This window comes from Stenella coeruleoalba (genome assembly GCF_951394435.1).
Source record: "Stenella coeruleoalba genome assembly, chromosome: 9".
In the NCBI taxonomy this organism is placed as follows: domain Eukaryota; kingdom Metazoa; phylum Chordata; class Mammalia; order Artiodactyla; family Delphinidae; genus Stenella; species Stenella coeruleoalba.
The window spans coordinates 48,864,038-48,880,785 of NC_137155.1; the positions used below are offsets into that span (position 1 = coordinate 48,864,038).

At 36.8% G+C, this 16,748-nt stretch overlaps 1 protein-coding gene across 2 annotated transcripts in view; it reads right to left on the reverse strand.

Moving 5' to 3' along the window:
- Positions 1-16,748, reverse strand: part of VPS50 (VPS50 subunit of EARP/GARPII complex) — a 142,189-nt gene that overhangs the window by 77,328 nt on the left and 48,113 nt on the right. For both annotated transcript variants that reach the window (XR_013829809.1, XM_079931759.1), the window contains exon 13: positions 2,014-2,146. Coding sequence is in view for 1 of the 2 variants with exons in the window: in XM_079931759.1 (XP_079787885.1) it covers positions 2,014-2,146 (133 nt within the window). In the remaining variant the exon portion in view is untranslated. The remainder of the gene's footprint in view (positions 1-2,013; positions 2,147-16,748) is intronic.

The following is a 16,748-nucleotide window of genomic DNA, read 5'->3' on the forward strand; positions in this document are numbered from 1 at the left end:
CTAGATATTGTCACCTGACTATTAGACTGATCAGAGCCCTCAACATTCTTAAATTATACAGATTAGGGTGAAGGAATTTTAGCAAAGAGGACTAAGTATAGAAGGTTCAAATAGAGGTTTTTTTAAATTTATTTATTTTATTATTTTTGGCTGCGTTGGGCCTTGGTTGCTGCGTACGGGCGGCATGTGGGATCTTCCTGGACCAGGACTCAAACCCGTGTCCCCTGCATGGCAGGCAGATTCTTAACCACTGCACCACCAGGGAAGCCCTCACATAGAGTTTTAAGTTTGAATCTATACCCCAATGAAAATGCATACAATACATAATACCTGTAAACTATTAGCCTGAAGCAAAAAGCGAGCTTCACCATAATAAGTATATATTGTCTTCTATACTCTTATATCTAAAGTATGTATTAATTTTGTTCCAAACTTTTCCTTTGGTTTCTCCTTAAATAATGTACTAGAAAAAGGAAAAGAGGTGCTGAGATATCTAAACTGGTACTATATCTAGAAAAAAAGGAAGGTTGCCAAAACAAGATAAACTTTGTGGCGAAAAAATCCCTTAAGCCCAGGAATTCCCTAAGTAAAATGAAATTTAAAAAAAAAAAAGGGCCTATAGACATTTCATTATTATTATAATCATCTCTCTTGATCCATTTCCTTTGACGATATTAACAACAACCAGTGTAAGCACTTTCACATTTTCCCTAAACTTTATAGCAATCCTACAGGTAGATGTGTTACTACATTATGAAGCTTTTTGTTTGTTTTGTTTTCTTAACCTATCATTTTAAGGAGCAAACTGAGGCCTGGAGATGATAAAGTGACCTATTCACATTCTCGCCTTTGGTAAATAGCAGTCAAACTTTGAAGCGAGGTATCTCTGACTGCAAAGCCCATACTCCCAGAGGTAGTAGAGGAGTTGGGTAAAAATACCCAACTGGCCTAGTCTGGCCTAGAATCCTGGCTCAATGCCCCCCGTTTTCTACCTTCTCCTTTCTCTCTCTTCCTTTAAACCTCTTCCTCCCTCAACAGTATTTCTAAAAGAATGAAAATCCTTCCACAGAATTTATCTTTCTTATTTTTTGCTATCTATATTTATGAGCTTCTTATGAGTTAAGATAAATATTAAACGTATGTCTTCTATACTACCAAAATCCTATGTTTCATCAAACTAAGATTTGCGCATTCCTCCACCCACACAATCACAGAAACCAAACACTTCAGAAATTAAAAGTTACTAGAATAACTTGATTGACTAGCTATATTAAACTGTATGTAATACAAAAAAACACGTACAGTATAATTTATTTTGCCCATACTAAATACTGGTAGACTCATTTATTACTTTAAAAAGTATTTTGAATACTTAATCTTAGCTATTGTTCAAGGATAATCACTTAAGATATATAATTACATGAAGTAATTTAAACATGCCTAGTTAATATAACTTCTCAAAGATTTTCTCTTTATGACTATACCATAAACATTTAAAGTTGTATTTTGCTTGCAAAGATGGTATTTAAAAACATCATTTTTTATGAAATTTTTATGTCCTGCTATCTATTTTCAGGAAGAAAAGTATCAGTATAATTATTAATTCTTAGAATCTAGTTTTATTAGTACAACTTGAAAATTAGCAAAAAAGACTTAATATTGAACATTAGCATTAATTTTATAGTAAATTTGGACAGACCAATGTCCTACCTAGTTTGCAACTCATTTTTTTTTTTAAAGTTCTTTCTTAATAACTTAGTCCTAAGGTCATCACCACATATTCCTGGAAACTTGTAATACCTATCACATAAGAAGTCCTTCGGCCCAGTTAATCCCCAAAGGTAATGGAGTTTTTATAGCAGCTGAATCACTTTCTCTGGTGAACATTTAACCTATGGTCATCATGGTCCCCGAAATTCTAAAAGTATAGCTGTCCCTTTTCTTTCTCCTTACTCCAGAAATACGGCATATTTATAGTTCAGTTTTTAAAATCAAATCAAAATAATTTCCTACCAGAAGCAGAAGTAGTATCTTCACTGTCATGCTTTTCATGCCATTCCATAGTTCTGTAATAGCTGAGCATAACCTCCCACAGTGCTTTGCACAGGTCAGCAAGGCATGGAATATAGCTGTCTGGTGTAACATGCTGAAGAAAATGACAAGAGACAACTTTCAAATTATCGTGTTTAACACAAAGTTAATCAAAATAAAATGTTATGGTGTCAATCAAATGCACTCAAGAATTAGATAAGAAAATTTCTTCCACTGATATATCTAAAAATAAAGTTCAATGGCAAGAAAATTTTGTTCAAGTAATTCCTATTTCAACATGGCTTTTTAGTATTCATTAGGAGTATCAGTCCATATACTATGAATCCACATACTACTGAATGGCAAGTGCTCTCATAACCAGGAGTGCAAACTTCCCCAAATATATTTTTTCAAAGCCATGTTCTTAGCATGAAATGCAGCTTTACACTCACCCTTGGACCCAAGTTACAACTTGCAAAAAGGTGGTCATAATTTTTACAAGTCAATCATTTTATTTATGTAAATTAAGTAAATAACTTTGACAATCTGCAAATTCTGTAAATCACATGGATATAGATATTTCATATTTGACAACAGCATTTTAAAATGTTTTATATAACATGGCTATGAAACAATATGTGGCCCAAAATCTTCTCCCTAAAGGAAATGCATGGATTTTTCTCCCTCTATCCTTTGTAAAAACTATCAGTTTCTCATTCTGTCCTTTTTTTCTGCAGGTAGAATAATGCCTCGATTCTATTTTGCAGGCTTTCTGTCTGTCACAGTGGAGCATCTGCTCCATCATTTGAGATTTCGTAGCATTTCTTCAATTTGTAATCAATCAACCACCACTGATCATGCTGATAAAACAGTGAAAGGCTAATAAGACTATGATCCAAGCCCTCCAAAATAAATAGCTAGTAGAAATAAGCTATATAGAAAGTATAGCTATGGTGTTATTGATGCTCAGGAAATCCCAGTTGGTAGTCGTCCTCTCTCTTTCAAAAAGTATTTTTTCTCTCCATAATGATTTCCCCCTCCTCTAAATTCCCCATTTACTAAAACATTCATTCATCAAGCAATTAATAAAAATACTAATTTGTATGACTCAGCAAGTATACTTTTGTATAGGCATGTCAAATCTCTGAAACTCAACTAAGAAGTAGTAAAATAAAGGCGCTGTTAACCACTGGAGTCAGGCTGCCCAAGTGGGGCTTATGCCAAGAACAGTACAACGGTTCAATCTTATAGGATCTATTAACAATCTGTCACATTAATAGGTCTAAGAAGAAAAACAAAATGATTGTCCCCAAACATGCTGAAAACCCTTTTTCAGGGTTTGACAAAATTCAACAGTCATTCCTAATAATAACTCATGAGAAAATAAAAACAGATAAACACTTCCCTAAGATGAGGAAGCTTTAGTGCATATCCACTGTGGTCAGGAAGAAGACAAGAATGTCCACTATCTCCACTACTTTTTTTTTTTTTTTTGCGGTACGCAGGCCCCTCACCGCTGTGGCCTCTCCCGTTGTGGACCACAGGCTCCGGACGCACAGGCCCAGCGGCCATGGCTCACAGGCCCAGCCGCTCCGCTGCATGTGGGATCTTCCCGGACCGGGGCACGAACCCGCATCCCCTTCATTGGCAGGCGAACCCTCAACCACTGTGCCACCAGGGAAGCCCTCCACGACTTTTTAACAATGTTCTTGAGGTACTAGCCAATGCAATTAGACTAGAGAAAATGATAAGACGCAAAAGAACAGGAAAAGAAGAAATAAAACTACTTCTATCTGTAAATGACATAATATACCTAGAATATAATTCCTAGAGAATGAATGATAAAACTCAAACAGTAAAAGAATTCAGCAAAGGGCTTCCCTGGTGGCGCAGTGGTTGAGAGTCCGCCTGCCGATGCAGGGGACACTGTTTGTGCCCCGGTCCGGGAGGATCCCACATGCTGTGGAGCGGCTAGGCCCGTGAGCCATGGCCGCTGAGCCTGCGCGTCCGGAGCGTGTGCTCCGCAACGGGAGAGGCCACAACAGTGAGAGGCCCGCGTACCGCAAAAAAAAAAAAAAAAAAAATTCAGCAAGTAGCAGGTTATAAAATTAACATATAAAAATAACTGAATTCATATACACAAATAACTAGAAGATACAATGAATGAGAAATCACTTATAATAAAAAAGATAAAAATTTTAGGAATAAACTTAACAAAAAATGATCCAAAATTATATGAAGAAAACTGAAAGACATGGGCTTCCATGGTGGCGCAGTGGTTGAGAGTCCGCCTGCCAATGCAGGGGACGTGGGTTCGTGCCCAGTCCGGGAAGATCCCACATGCCGCGGAGCGGCTGGGCCCGTGAGCCATGGCTGCTGAGCCTGCGTGTCCGGAGCCTGTGCTCCACAACGGGAGGGGCCGCAGCGGTGAGAGGCCCGCGTAACGCAAAAAAAAAAACAAAACTGAAAGACATAAAGGTAGACTTGAACAAATAGAAAGACATCCCTCACTCTTGGTTAGGATGTCTCAACATCAGGGATGTCAATTCTCCCTAGGTTAATTTATGAATTTACTGAGATACCAATAAAAACAATCCAGAAATAGATCTAGCCTCATATAAAAATATGGTATATGATAAAGATAGCATCTCATATCACTTAAGTGAAGACAGTCTTTTTCATTAATAGTGTTGGGACAACTGGATGGTCAGTTGGAAAAGACTAAATTAGATCTACTCCTCACACCACCTACAGGAACAAACTCCAAATGGATAAGACAGCTGAACCTAAAAAATAAAACTATACTAGCACCCAAAGAAAACATGAGTTAATTCTTCTCTCACCTTGATATAGGTAAAGGCTTTGTAATTATGACTCAAAATTCAGTGGTAATAAAAGTAAAATTTGATAAATTTTACTACATAAAAATTTTTATAAATTTTGTATAACAACAAAAAAACAACAGTAAACAAATCAAATGATAAACTTGAAAAAAGTATTCACAATACATGCCACAATAAAAAAAATCTCACATTTATAATGAACACTTAAAGATTTGGGGGGAAAAGACCAAAAATCCTATAGAAAAATGGGAAGAAGATATAAACACACTTAACAGAGATATAAAGATGGCCCTTAAATATTTGAAAACATATCCAACTTCACTCATAATAGGGCAAATGTAAATTAAAACTACAGTAAGAAACAAATTCTCACTCATCAGATCAGTGCAAATTTTAAAGCTGACCATTAACAAAGATTCTCCCCTTGACCAAACTCTAGCCGGCTCCCTGAGCCCTCTCCTTCAATAGTCCTCAATCTTGACCTACAAAGAATTGAACAAGACACTAATGTAGTTTCTAGCAGCTCACGGCCACAACTCTAGGATGACCCTAGCACCCCTTAAAGTGCTTGCCTGAGAAAAGTCAAGGCTGCCAAAAGAATATATTGTTTGTTCCAGCTAAAACCTGAAGATAGGGCCCCTGTCTCCCAGTCTCTGAGGGAGAAGGTGGGAGCCTAACCCAGATGGGTTTCACATGAACCACGCCCCCTTTTTTTTTTTGTAATTTTTCACTTCCTTGCTTCTTCTGAGCCCCTGCTCATCCCCCTTCCTAGTCCCTCTTTCTCCCTTTACAATGCCCAGTGACGCCTGTACAAATGGAAGCTGAGTTCAGTTCACAATGGATTCTTCTCCCCATTACAACAGTATATTACTGATTGAAATCTGTCCATACCACTTTAGTGTCCAGTTTTGTTTATCTTTGATACCATATATACTCTGTTGGCAAGGCTGTGAACAAAAAAAACAGTTACTCTCATCCACTGCTGGTGGGAACGCAAAACGATACAATCCTCTGGAAATGAATTTGACATTATCTAACAAAACCACACTGTCTAACAAAACTACATGTGTATTTTCCCTTTGACCCAGCAATCTCACTTCTAGGAATTTATCCTGAAGGTGTACTTCAAACAATGTAAAAACACATATGCACAAGGTTATTCATTGAAGGATTATCTGTAACTGCAAAATACTGGAATCTATCTAAATGTCCAAACACAGGAGATCAGCTGGATAAACTTCACACACACAAAAGAGCACTTTGCAACTGTGAAAAATAATGATAAGCAGACATATACATTTTAAAAAATTTTTAAATAAAAAATTTTCCCTTTCATATGATACATATACATGTGAGAAAGGGAAAAGTTTTTATATATATATGTATGTCATAAGAAATAGAAAAAAAATTAATGATATATTTGCCTATCATCAAAAAAATAAACACAGTGAATATAAAGAAGAAAACACTGAAGTCAGTTACCTGTAAGAGGTGGCGTGGGGAATAAAAATGGAAGGAACACAGGAGGGAGTGACACTTCTGAGAATAGCGAATTGGCTATGGGTACCTATTTGCAGAAAAATTAGAATAGCTATCCAGATTTACACATGGCTTGCAGAGATCAACACAAATATTTCTGCATATTTATGCCATAATTTGGGGTAACTTTTTATGTCGACTTTCCCTGTTTACTATTATAATTACTACCTTTACAATGAACCAGTCTTGCTTTTTTCCTTGGTTTATTTTTACCACATCATTACAACTGACATAGCTCTCATACCACACACATGTAATGAAAACCGATAATGATGCACAAGGTCAGGAAAAAGCTAAAAGCAGAGGACAAAGAAAAGCAAAAATCACAAAAACATTCTGGGCTGCAACTCAAAAATCATTCACCGGAATAAAGGTACTGTTCTACAAACTTTCATAAACTCAACTTTGCATAAATTTGTGTTTATATTATGCAAATAAATTTAATCTAATTATATCCCAACATATCTTTCTGACAGATAAAAGGAAGGCAGTGTTAGTCTTACTTTTCCCAAAGAAAAATTATAACTATACAAATAATTGTGCTATAGCCCACCAATTAACTTTTATAATACTTGCCACAGTTTAACAAACCAGAAAATTGAAACTTGGAACTACTACCTTCTACTCTCCACCCAACCACTGTCTAGCTATATCATTTGCCTATTTATTCAAGGAAAAGGAGGTTCTTTACGGTGTTAACTCTTGACTATTTGCTAAACTTTAATGGGTTTGGATGAGAGTATACACACAGAAATGTTTATAGGAAATTTTTTTCAGAAAACGTTGAAACTATTAAGTGAAATTATACCAAGCTTTTTCTCACCAAACTTACTCAAGTGTAAATAATTCACAAATCTAGCTAGGCCAGTGCCCACGGCTAAAAGTCTCCCAAACTTATCTTCAAATATGTTCATATGTACAAACATAAGACTATGATGTACTGAGCAAGATGATTCTTACCTAAATTTATATTCTAAAATAGAAACAAATGTATAGATTCATTACACTAAATACACAGAAAGTAAATAGTTTACGGAAAAAGGCAAGGTGGGATAGATATATAAATATAGTTTTTAATAGATTTAAGCCAAAATGTGTTCATCTCTGTACTTGAAGACTATGCTGACAATAAGAGTCATTTCATGCAAATCAAAACTACAATGAGATATCATCTCACACCAGTCAGAATGGTCATCATCAAAAAATCTAGAAACAATAAATGCTGAAGAGGGTGTGGAGAAAAGGCAACACTCTTGCACGGCTGGTGGGAATGTGAATTGGTACAGCCACTATGGAGAACAGTATGGAGGTTCCTTAAAAAACTACAAATAGAACTACCATATGACCCAGCAATCCCACTATGGGGCATATACCCTGAGAAAACCATAATTCAAAAAGAGTCATGTACCAAAATGTTCATTGCAGCTCTATTTACAATAGCCCGGAGATGGAAACAACCTAAGTGCCCATCATCGGATGAATGGATAAAGAAGATGTGGCACATATATACAATGGAATATTACTCAGCCATAAAAAGAAACGAAATTGAGCTATTTGTAATGAGGTGGATAGACCTAGAGTCTGTCATACAAAGTAAGTCAGAAAGAGAAAAACAAATACCGTATGCTAACACATATATATGGAATTTAAGAAAAACAAAATGTCATGAAGAACCCTAGCGGTAAGACAGGAATAAAGACACAGACCTACTAGAGAATGGACTTGAGGATATGGGGAGGGGGAAGGGTAAGCTGTGACAAAGAGAATGGACTACTAGAGAAAGGACTTGAGGATATGGGGAGGGGGAAGGGTAAGCTGTGACAAAGCGAGAGAGAGGCATGGACATATATACACTACCAAACGTAAGGTAGATAGCTAATGGGAAGCAGCCGCATAGCACAGGAAGATCAGCTCTGTGCTTTGTGACCGCCTGGAGGGGTGGGATAGGGAGGGTGGGAGGGAGGGAGACGCAAGAGGGAAGAGATATGGCAACATATGTGTATGCATAACTGATTCACTTTGTTATAAAGCAGAAACTAACACACCATTGTAAAGCAATTATACTCCAATAAAGATGTAAAAAAAAAAGAGTCATTTCATTTAAAGTTGGACTCCAGAAACCACTTTCCCCTATACTGTGCAATCAACTAGTGTCAATTCTCAAAGCAACAAATGCTTCTGATGCCTTTAATACCTTATCACTAAAATCATTCATAACTAGTGCTCTCTCGTTAATTTATAAAAATCACCTCCAAATTTCAAATAGAGAAACTTATTACACAGACATGTGTGAACCATAACTATAACAAGACAGATTCAAAGAAACCAACAAATATGTAAATAATTGTATAAGTAGTCAAAAAATAAAAGGCAGGCCAAGAAGAGAATCTGAGTTTCTGAATTACAACTTCCACTTAGACATCAATCCTTCTTCACACCAGCAGAGCATAACAGAAAGAGAACTAGACAAGAAATTGGAAGCCCTGCATCCCAGCCAGCACCAATTCTACAACTTACCAGTCACATGCCCTTAGATAGTAAACCACTCTGGGTATCTTAGGTTCACCTTTCATGAAACAGTGTTAGAGATTCCTGGATCTGCTACCTCTTCATTGGTTTAATCCATTCACTTATTACTAGATACCTAACACTGAAACTCAGTTCGAGTCCCAATTAATGGGTGATTCATTTAGTATAAAACCAGGAACACCAAGGCAGAGGAGTGCCATATTGCAATTCCAGTTCAATGTTCTTACCACATAGCAATGATAGCAACGGAAGCCTTGAATTAAGCAATTTAGAAAATATTCACACAGTGAGACACCCCAAAGAACTAAATAGCATGTCTTAAAATTTTTTTAAGAATATATGGAAAATAGAGGGCTTCCCTGGTGGCGCAGTGGTTGGGAGTCCACCGGCCGATGCAGGGGACGCGGGTTCGTGCCCCGGTCTGGGAAGATCCCACATGCGGCAGAGCGGCTGTGCCCGGGGACCATGGCTGCTGGGCCCGCGCGTCCGGAGCCTGTTGCTCCGCGGCAGGAGAGGCCACAGCGGTGAGAGGCCTGCGTACCGCCAAAAAAAAAAAAAAAAAAAAAAAAAAAGAATATATGGGAAATAGAAATTTACTTATCAAACATTTCTCTGTGTTCCAGAGCTATTTTCCACTTCCATTCTAAAGCTAGTAGTACCAATTTATTCAGGAAAGGTTGAGAGGTGAAAAGAAGAGAGGAAAAAGGTGTAGTATTTCAGAACTATCAAAGATCATGCAGAAAAGGAGGAATATTTTAAGTAACCTAGTTTTTTTTTTTTTTGTAACTCACAACCTCCATACAGATAACATACATGTCTAGTAACCAGTGATCACAGGTAACAAATATCCTGGGGGGTCAGGATTTAGAGAAGATTCACAAATCCAGATGTTACAATGCAAAAAGCTCAACACAGCATTACAACTAACCTTCACTATTCAAACATCAAAAGTCACTCCTTAATCAAATCTTGATTAACACTTTCACAGAATCCACAGATCTGATTTCCAATCTCATCACTATCAGTTAAGAGTAAAACTTTGTACCTCCCATCTCTCCTATTAACCATCCCAACCAACCTACCTGGTCAAAATTAAAATCATGAAGTTAGCTTGTTAAAACCAGCAACATCTCAGCCTTAATTATAAATAATAAATTTAATAAGAATCTAGAGGCCATTTTCACAGAACAGTGTAAATCCAGAAATGAATATATACAGCCTTTTCAAACCTGAAGCACACAATGAAAAAAATGTCACCTTTTGAAAGTTGCTTCGGTGCAAAGTGGTAAATATGGAAAAAAGAGGCCGCTAAATTTAGCCTTTTAGTTCACATTAATTTACTTTTATACCCATCAGAAATCTCTATTACCAATTACCTCCAAAAATTTCAGGAAGATGATTTTTTTATATTAAAACATCAAAATAAAAATTCTTAGGAGTATCCTTAAAGTATTATTATGCTCTTGTTTCACTTTGATTTATCACTCTAATCACATCCTGACAAACGTAAAGGGAGCAGATGTTTGGCATCCTCACAGAGATTTAAAACTCGTAGTGCTGCCATCCCCACCCCCATCCAAACACACACACATACACACACACACACACTCACTAATAGATGGATTTCAAAGAAAACAACAAAGGCTTATCAGCATCTTTAGATGAATGCTATTAGCACAGTGAGCTCACATCACCAGAAGCTGCTGGAAAGGACTACTGTTTAGCTGGGAGGTTTCTGGAAATATGTTGCAGGTCAAAACAGCACTAGGCCCAGGGAGCTAAAAATATCTCTGGGAAGGCTGAACTCTGGACCTAAATAAGTGGCTGGGCCAAGCAATTACAAGATCTCTCCAACCTCTAATTACTTCTGCAAGGACCAAGCTGTACAAAATATGAATAGCTTAGGTACTTTCTAATCATTGGAAATCAGAGTGGTGCTCAGTATAGTGAACTGGATGGCACATATTTGGGCATGGGTCCCAACTCTGTGACTTACTTGGTCATGACTCCAGCATTTCACTTCATATATTAATGCCAAGGGATAAAGCAAATAACCTAGAGTCTCTCTGAAGCTTTAAAAACTATGACTCTCCATAGGTAAAATATGCATATGCTATAGCAAAACTTTCCTTATACTAAACTAGATTCATTCATAATTTAAAAACATGAAGTCCAAGCCACAACAATCAGAGAAGAAAAAGAAATAAAAGGAATCCAAGTCAGAAAACAAGAAGTAAAACTGTCACTGTTTGCAGATGACATGATACTACACATAAAAAAATCATAAAGATGCCACCAGAAAACTACTGGTGCTGGTCAATGAATTTGGTAAAGCTGTAGGATACAAAATTAATGCATGAAAGCTCTTGCATTCTTACACACTAACAACGAAAGATCAGAAAGAGAAATTAAGGAAACAATTCCATTTATCAGTGCAACAAAAAGAATTAAAATACCTAGGAATAAACCTACCTAAGGAGGCAAAAGACCTGTATGCAGAAAACTGTAAGATAATGATGAAAGAAATCAAAGACGACACAAAGATGGAGAGATAAACCATGTTCTTAGACTGGAAGAATCAATATTGTGAAAATGACTAAAATACCCAAAGCAAGCTACAGATTCAATGCAATCCCTACCAAATTACCAATGGCACTTTTCACAGAATTAGAACAAAATTTTTTTTAATTTTTATGGAAACACAAAAGACCCTGAAGAGCCAAAGCAATCTTGAGAAAGAAAAACAGAACTGGAGGAATCAGGCTGCCTGACTCCAGACTAAACTACAAAGCTACAAAGTAATCAAGACAGTATGTATGGTACTGGCACAAAAACAGAAATATAGATCAATGAAACAGGATAGAAAGCCCAGAGATAAACCCACGCACCTATGGTCAACTAACCTAAGACAAAGGAGGCAAGGATATACAATGGAGAAAAGACAGTCTCTTCAATAAGTGGTGCTGGGAAAACTGGACAGCTACATGTAAAAGAATGAAATCAGAACATTTCCTAACACCATACACAAAAATAAACTCAAAATGGATTAGAGACCTAAATGTAAGGCCAGACACTATAAAACTCTTAGAGGAAAACATAGGCAGAACACTATATGACATAAATCACAGCAAGATCCTTTTTGACCTCCTAGAGAAATGGAATTAAAAACAAAACTAAACAAATGGGACCTAATGAAACTTCAAAGCTTTTGCACAGCAAAGGAAACCATAAACAAGACGAAAAGACAACCCTCAAAATGGGAGAACATATTTGCAAACAAACCAACGGACAAAGGATTAATCTCCAAAATATATAAACAGTTCATGCAGCTCAATATTTAAAAAACAACCCAATCCAAAAATGGGCAGAAGACCTAAATAGACATTTCTCCAAAGAAGACCAACAGATGGCCAAGAAGCACATGAAAAGCTGCTCAACATCACTAATTATTAGAGAAATGCAAATCAAAACTACGATGAGGTATCAGCTCACACCAGTCAGAATGGCCATCATCAAAAAATCTACAAACGCCAAATGCTGGAGAGGGTGTGGAGAAAAGGGAACCCTCTTGCACTGTTGGTGGGAATGTAAATTGATACAGCCACTGTGGAGAACAGTATGGAGGTTCCTTAAAAAACTAAAAATAGAACTACCATACAACACAGCAATCCCACTCCTGAGCATATACCCAGAAAAAACTGTAATTCCAAAAGATACACGCACCCCATGTTCACTGCAGCACTATTTACAATAGCCAGGACATGGAAGCAACCTAAATGTCCAACAACAGAGGAATGGATAAAGAAGATGTGGTATGTATATACACTGGAATATTACTCAGCCATAAAAAGGAACAAAATTGTGCCATTTGCAGAGACATGGATAGACCCAGAGTCTGTCATACAGAGTTAAGTCAGTCAGAAAGAGAAAAACAAATATTGTATATTAACACATATATGTGGAATCTAGAAAAATGGTACAAATGAACCTATTTGCAAAGCTGAAATGGAGACACAGACGTAGAGAACAAATGTATGGACACCAAGGGGGGATATGGGGAGTGGGATGAACTGGGAGATAGGGACTGACATATATACACTACTATGTATAAAACAGATAACTAATGAGAACAGACTGTATAGCACAGGGAACTCTACTCAGTGCTCTGTGGTGACCTTAATGGAAAGGAAATCCAAAAAAGAGGGGATATATGTATACATATAGCTGATTCACTTTGTTGTACAGCAGAAACTAACACAACATTGTAAAAAACAAAACAAAACAAAAAACACAACAACACAAACATCTTGGTGAAAAAAGTCATTCTCATCTCCCAGGCATTTTATCATTAATACTAAATTTGTATTTACACATGAAGACATATGTAATATGTATGGTATGAATGATGCCAACTTGGAACTAAGTAACTAGTACCCTCTAAATTGTGAAATACACAGAAGGGGGCTCCTTTACTACCATCCTCAGTTTTGTCTAATTGCTGCTAAATGGCCTTAATCAAATGGAAAGCTTAATACTATAAAACAAGCAAAGCTTGTGTTATCAGAATATATAATTTATCTTTCAAAGTTTCAAGTAATAAAATGCTGTGAAACCCTATGCTAAGATTATCACCAAAAATGGGCAGTATTTAAATGTAAAAAGACCAACTAAGAATATGGTTTCTTGGCAGGTTTTGACAATGGCTTTTTACCAGTAAATTATTTTGTTTCTGCTGGTAGCTGTGTACCACGTGTTAAAAATAGGTTGGCTCTTTAACATTTACCCCCATCCTACACAAACACACACACACACACACACACACACACACACACACACACAAAATCACCCAGCAGTCTAAGTTACATTGATAGTTTTAAGGGTTCATAGACTTGGACATCACACCTGAGCCAGTTTCAAGTGACTAGAAAACCCCTGCACTTCCAGCCAAGAGAGGGAAAGCTGGTTACTCAGATAACAGCAGCCCAAAGCATGTTCTCCATAGGCACTCATTAGTTCCAGCGTATGGCAGAAACCACCAAATCATCATACTTGGTTGAATCCAGTTAAACCAAGCCAGACAACCTACTGTTCCTTTCACTTGCCCTATGCTCTTCTTTCATGCCATTGCTCAGGATATTTCCTCTGTATCCCTGTACTCAGCCACATACATCGTGCTTCTTGAAATCCAAAACCAACTCAAAACTTGCAGGCTCCTCTTTTGCCTCCTTAAACCCTTAAAGAACTGTGTTGATCCCATTGACACTACTGTATATGTTGTTTGAACTTTTCTTATTCTACCTCTGATCATAATTAGTATGACCTTACTAGGTTTCAAACTCTTTATAACCATATTTACCCTTGCTGAGCTGAACCCATTACTTGACTGATTAACAAAAGCTGGGTAGTGACAAGGGAAACTGGTTTACACTAAGTCAGAGCACTAAGAAAGTGGAATCTTGCATCTTCTACCAGCATCCATGAAACAGTAACAGGCTAGCTTGTTAATCTGCAAGTAGGATAAAATTTCAGACCCTTCACAGTTCTTGACAATCCAAAGAGTAAATGGCAGGGAAAAAGGAAGAGACGGATAAACTTTCCTTATCTTTTGATCATTAAGTTTTGAATATTTAAAATTACCAAAACTTATTTTTTATTTTACCTTAAATATTTAGAAACCAATATATAACTCTTATATTAAAAAAATATAGGGGCTTCCCTGGTGGCGCAGTGTTTGACAGTCCGCCTGCCAATGCAGGGGACACGGGTTCAAGCCCTGGTCTGGGAAGATCCCACATGCCGCGGAGCAACTAGGCCCGTGAGCCACAACTACTGAGCCTGCGCACCTGGAGCCTGTGCTCCGCAACAAGAGAGGCCACGATAGTGAGAGGCCCGCGCACCGCGATGAAGAGTGGCCCCCGCTTGCCACAGCTAGAGTAAGCCCTCGCACAGAAACGAAGACCCAACACAGCCATAAATTAATTAATTAATTAATTTAAAAAATATATATATAACTCATATAAAAAATTAGCTGGGTGCTACTATATAAGTGGTAAGAATGTGACATCTGAATTCTTAGAGTATTTTAAAACTGATCTGATAAAGCAATCAAGTAAATAGCATTATTCCTCCAACTGAAAAGGTTTCTCTAGTAAGAAAGGAAAGGTCCACTCACCTATCCAACCAAATCAACCAAATTAACCTCAACAATCAATTAAATGTCCCTGTTTAATTTCCTTCACATGCTAAATATGCTTGAGTGACAAGCTACATAAATTAGTATTGATATGCTACCTTCTGGTATCTGACAATTAAGCTATTAAATATAAAATACTCAGCATTCATGTGCACAGGAAAAAGGATAAAAGCAGACACTACTGATGAGGAGCATAATTTGAAACATACTTTCTAGAGGGCAATTTTGGAAATATAAACCAAAGCCTTTGGCAATGCAATTTTATTTTTCATTATTTATTCTAAAGAAATAATTAATGATGTGTGCAAAGATTTAGCTTTAAAAATATTTACTACAGGGCTTCCCTGATGGTGCAGTGGTTGAGAGTCCGCCGGCTGATGCAGGGGACACGGGTTCGTGCCCTGGCCTGGGAAGATCCCACATGCCGCGGAGCGGCTGGGCCCATGAGCCATGGCCGCTGAGCCTGAGCATCTGGAGCCTGTTCTCCGCAACGGGAGAGGCCACAACAGTGAGAGGCCCGTGTACCGCAAAAAAAAAAAAAAAAAAATTTTACTACAGTGTTATTTATATTATTTCCAACTTTTGTCATTATGATCATCAAAGAATAAGAAACTGGTTAATTAATCCACAGGATCTCTTACAATGAAGTACTGTCAAGCCACTAAAAGGTATGTGCATAGCATATTTACTGAAATGAAAAATTGTTTATAAAGCAGCAAGTGGAAAAAAATGTTCTAAATCTCTGTGTACAGCATAATCCTACTTTAAAAAGCTATTTGCTTATATACACATTAAAAGAACCAGCTCTGCATACAGAAATATTATTTTTTATTTTCTTCCTTTGCTTATCTGTATTTTCCTACAATCAATGTTTTAGGTGTATAATTTAAAATACATGTATTTTAAGAGTAAATATATTAATTAATGATTGCTGAATTTGAGCGACTACTTATATAATCAGTATTCTAACTCCATAAAGACTGTGAGTGATATAAAAACATATAAAGAGACTAGTTTAAGAAGTCAGAAAACAGAAAAAGGGTAAGGAGGCAGTTAATTCTACAGAAAACCCAAAACAAGATGGTTACTACAAATGAACATTAAATTTAGCACTGAAATTCCTGGCAGTTTATCATCATAGAGAGTCTGTATACTCTCATACTATTTGATAAGAGAAAATATATTAATTCTTCACAACAGAAAGTGCCCTGAGAATTTAAGAACAGAAATAGCTTTTTGTCTCAAAAGAGGAAATTTCTCTAGGCTCTTATATGAACATCAAAATAAACTATACCTTCAACAGAGATCTTACTAAAAATATTTATTGACCCTCAAACTGCCACTGAATTACAATTCAATATCAAGAGGTAGTATTTATAAGCATCAAAAATTTAAAAACTAGAAGAATGGAACATTTGATGAGCCTTTAGTTGGTCTTTCTATGATGTATGCATGTAAAAAACCTGTAAAAGTACATGGCATGGAAAAAGTGCTCAATGTTGGTTTTCTTTCCCTCTCACTTAATCAAATCTGAAAATTGATTAAGTCAACACCGCACAAGTTAGAGACGAAGAGGTCAATCCAATATACTTAAGAAACATTTACTAAACACC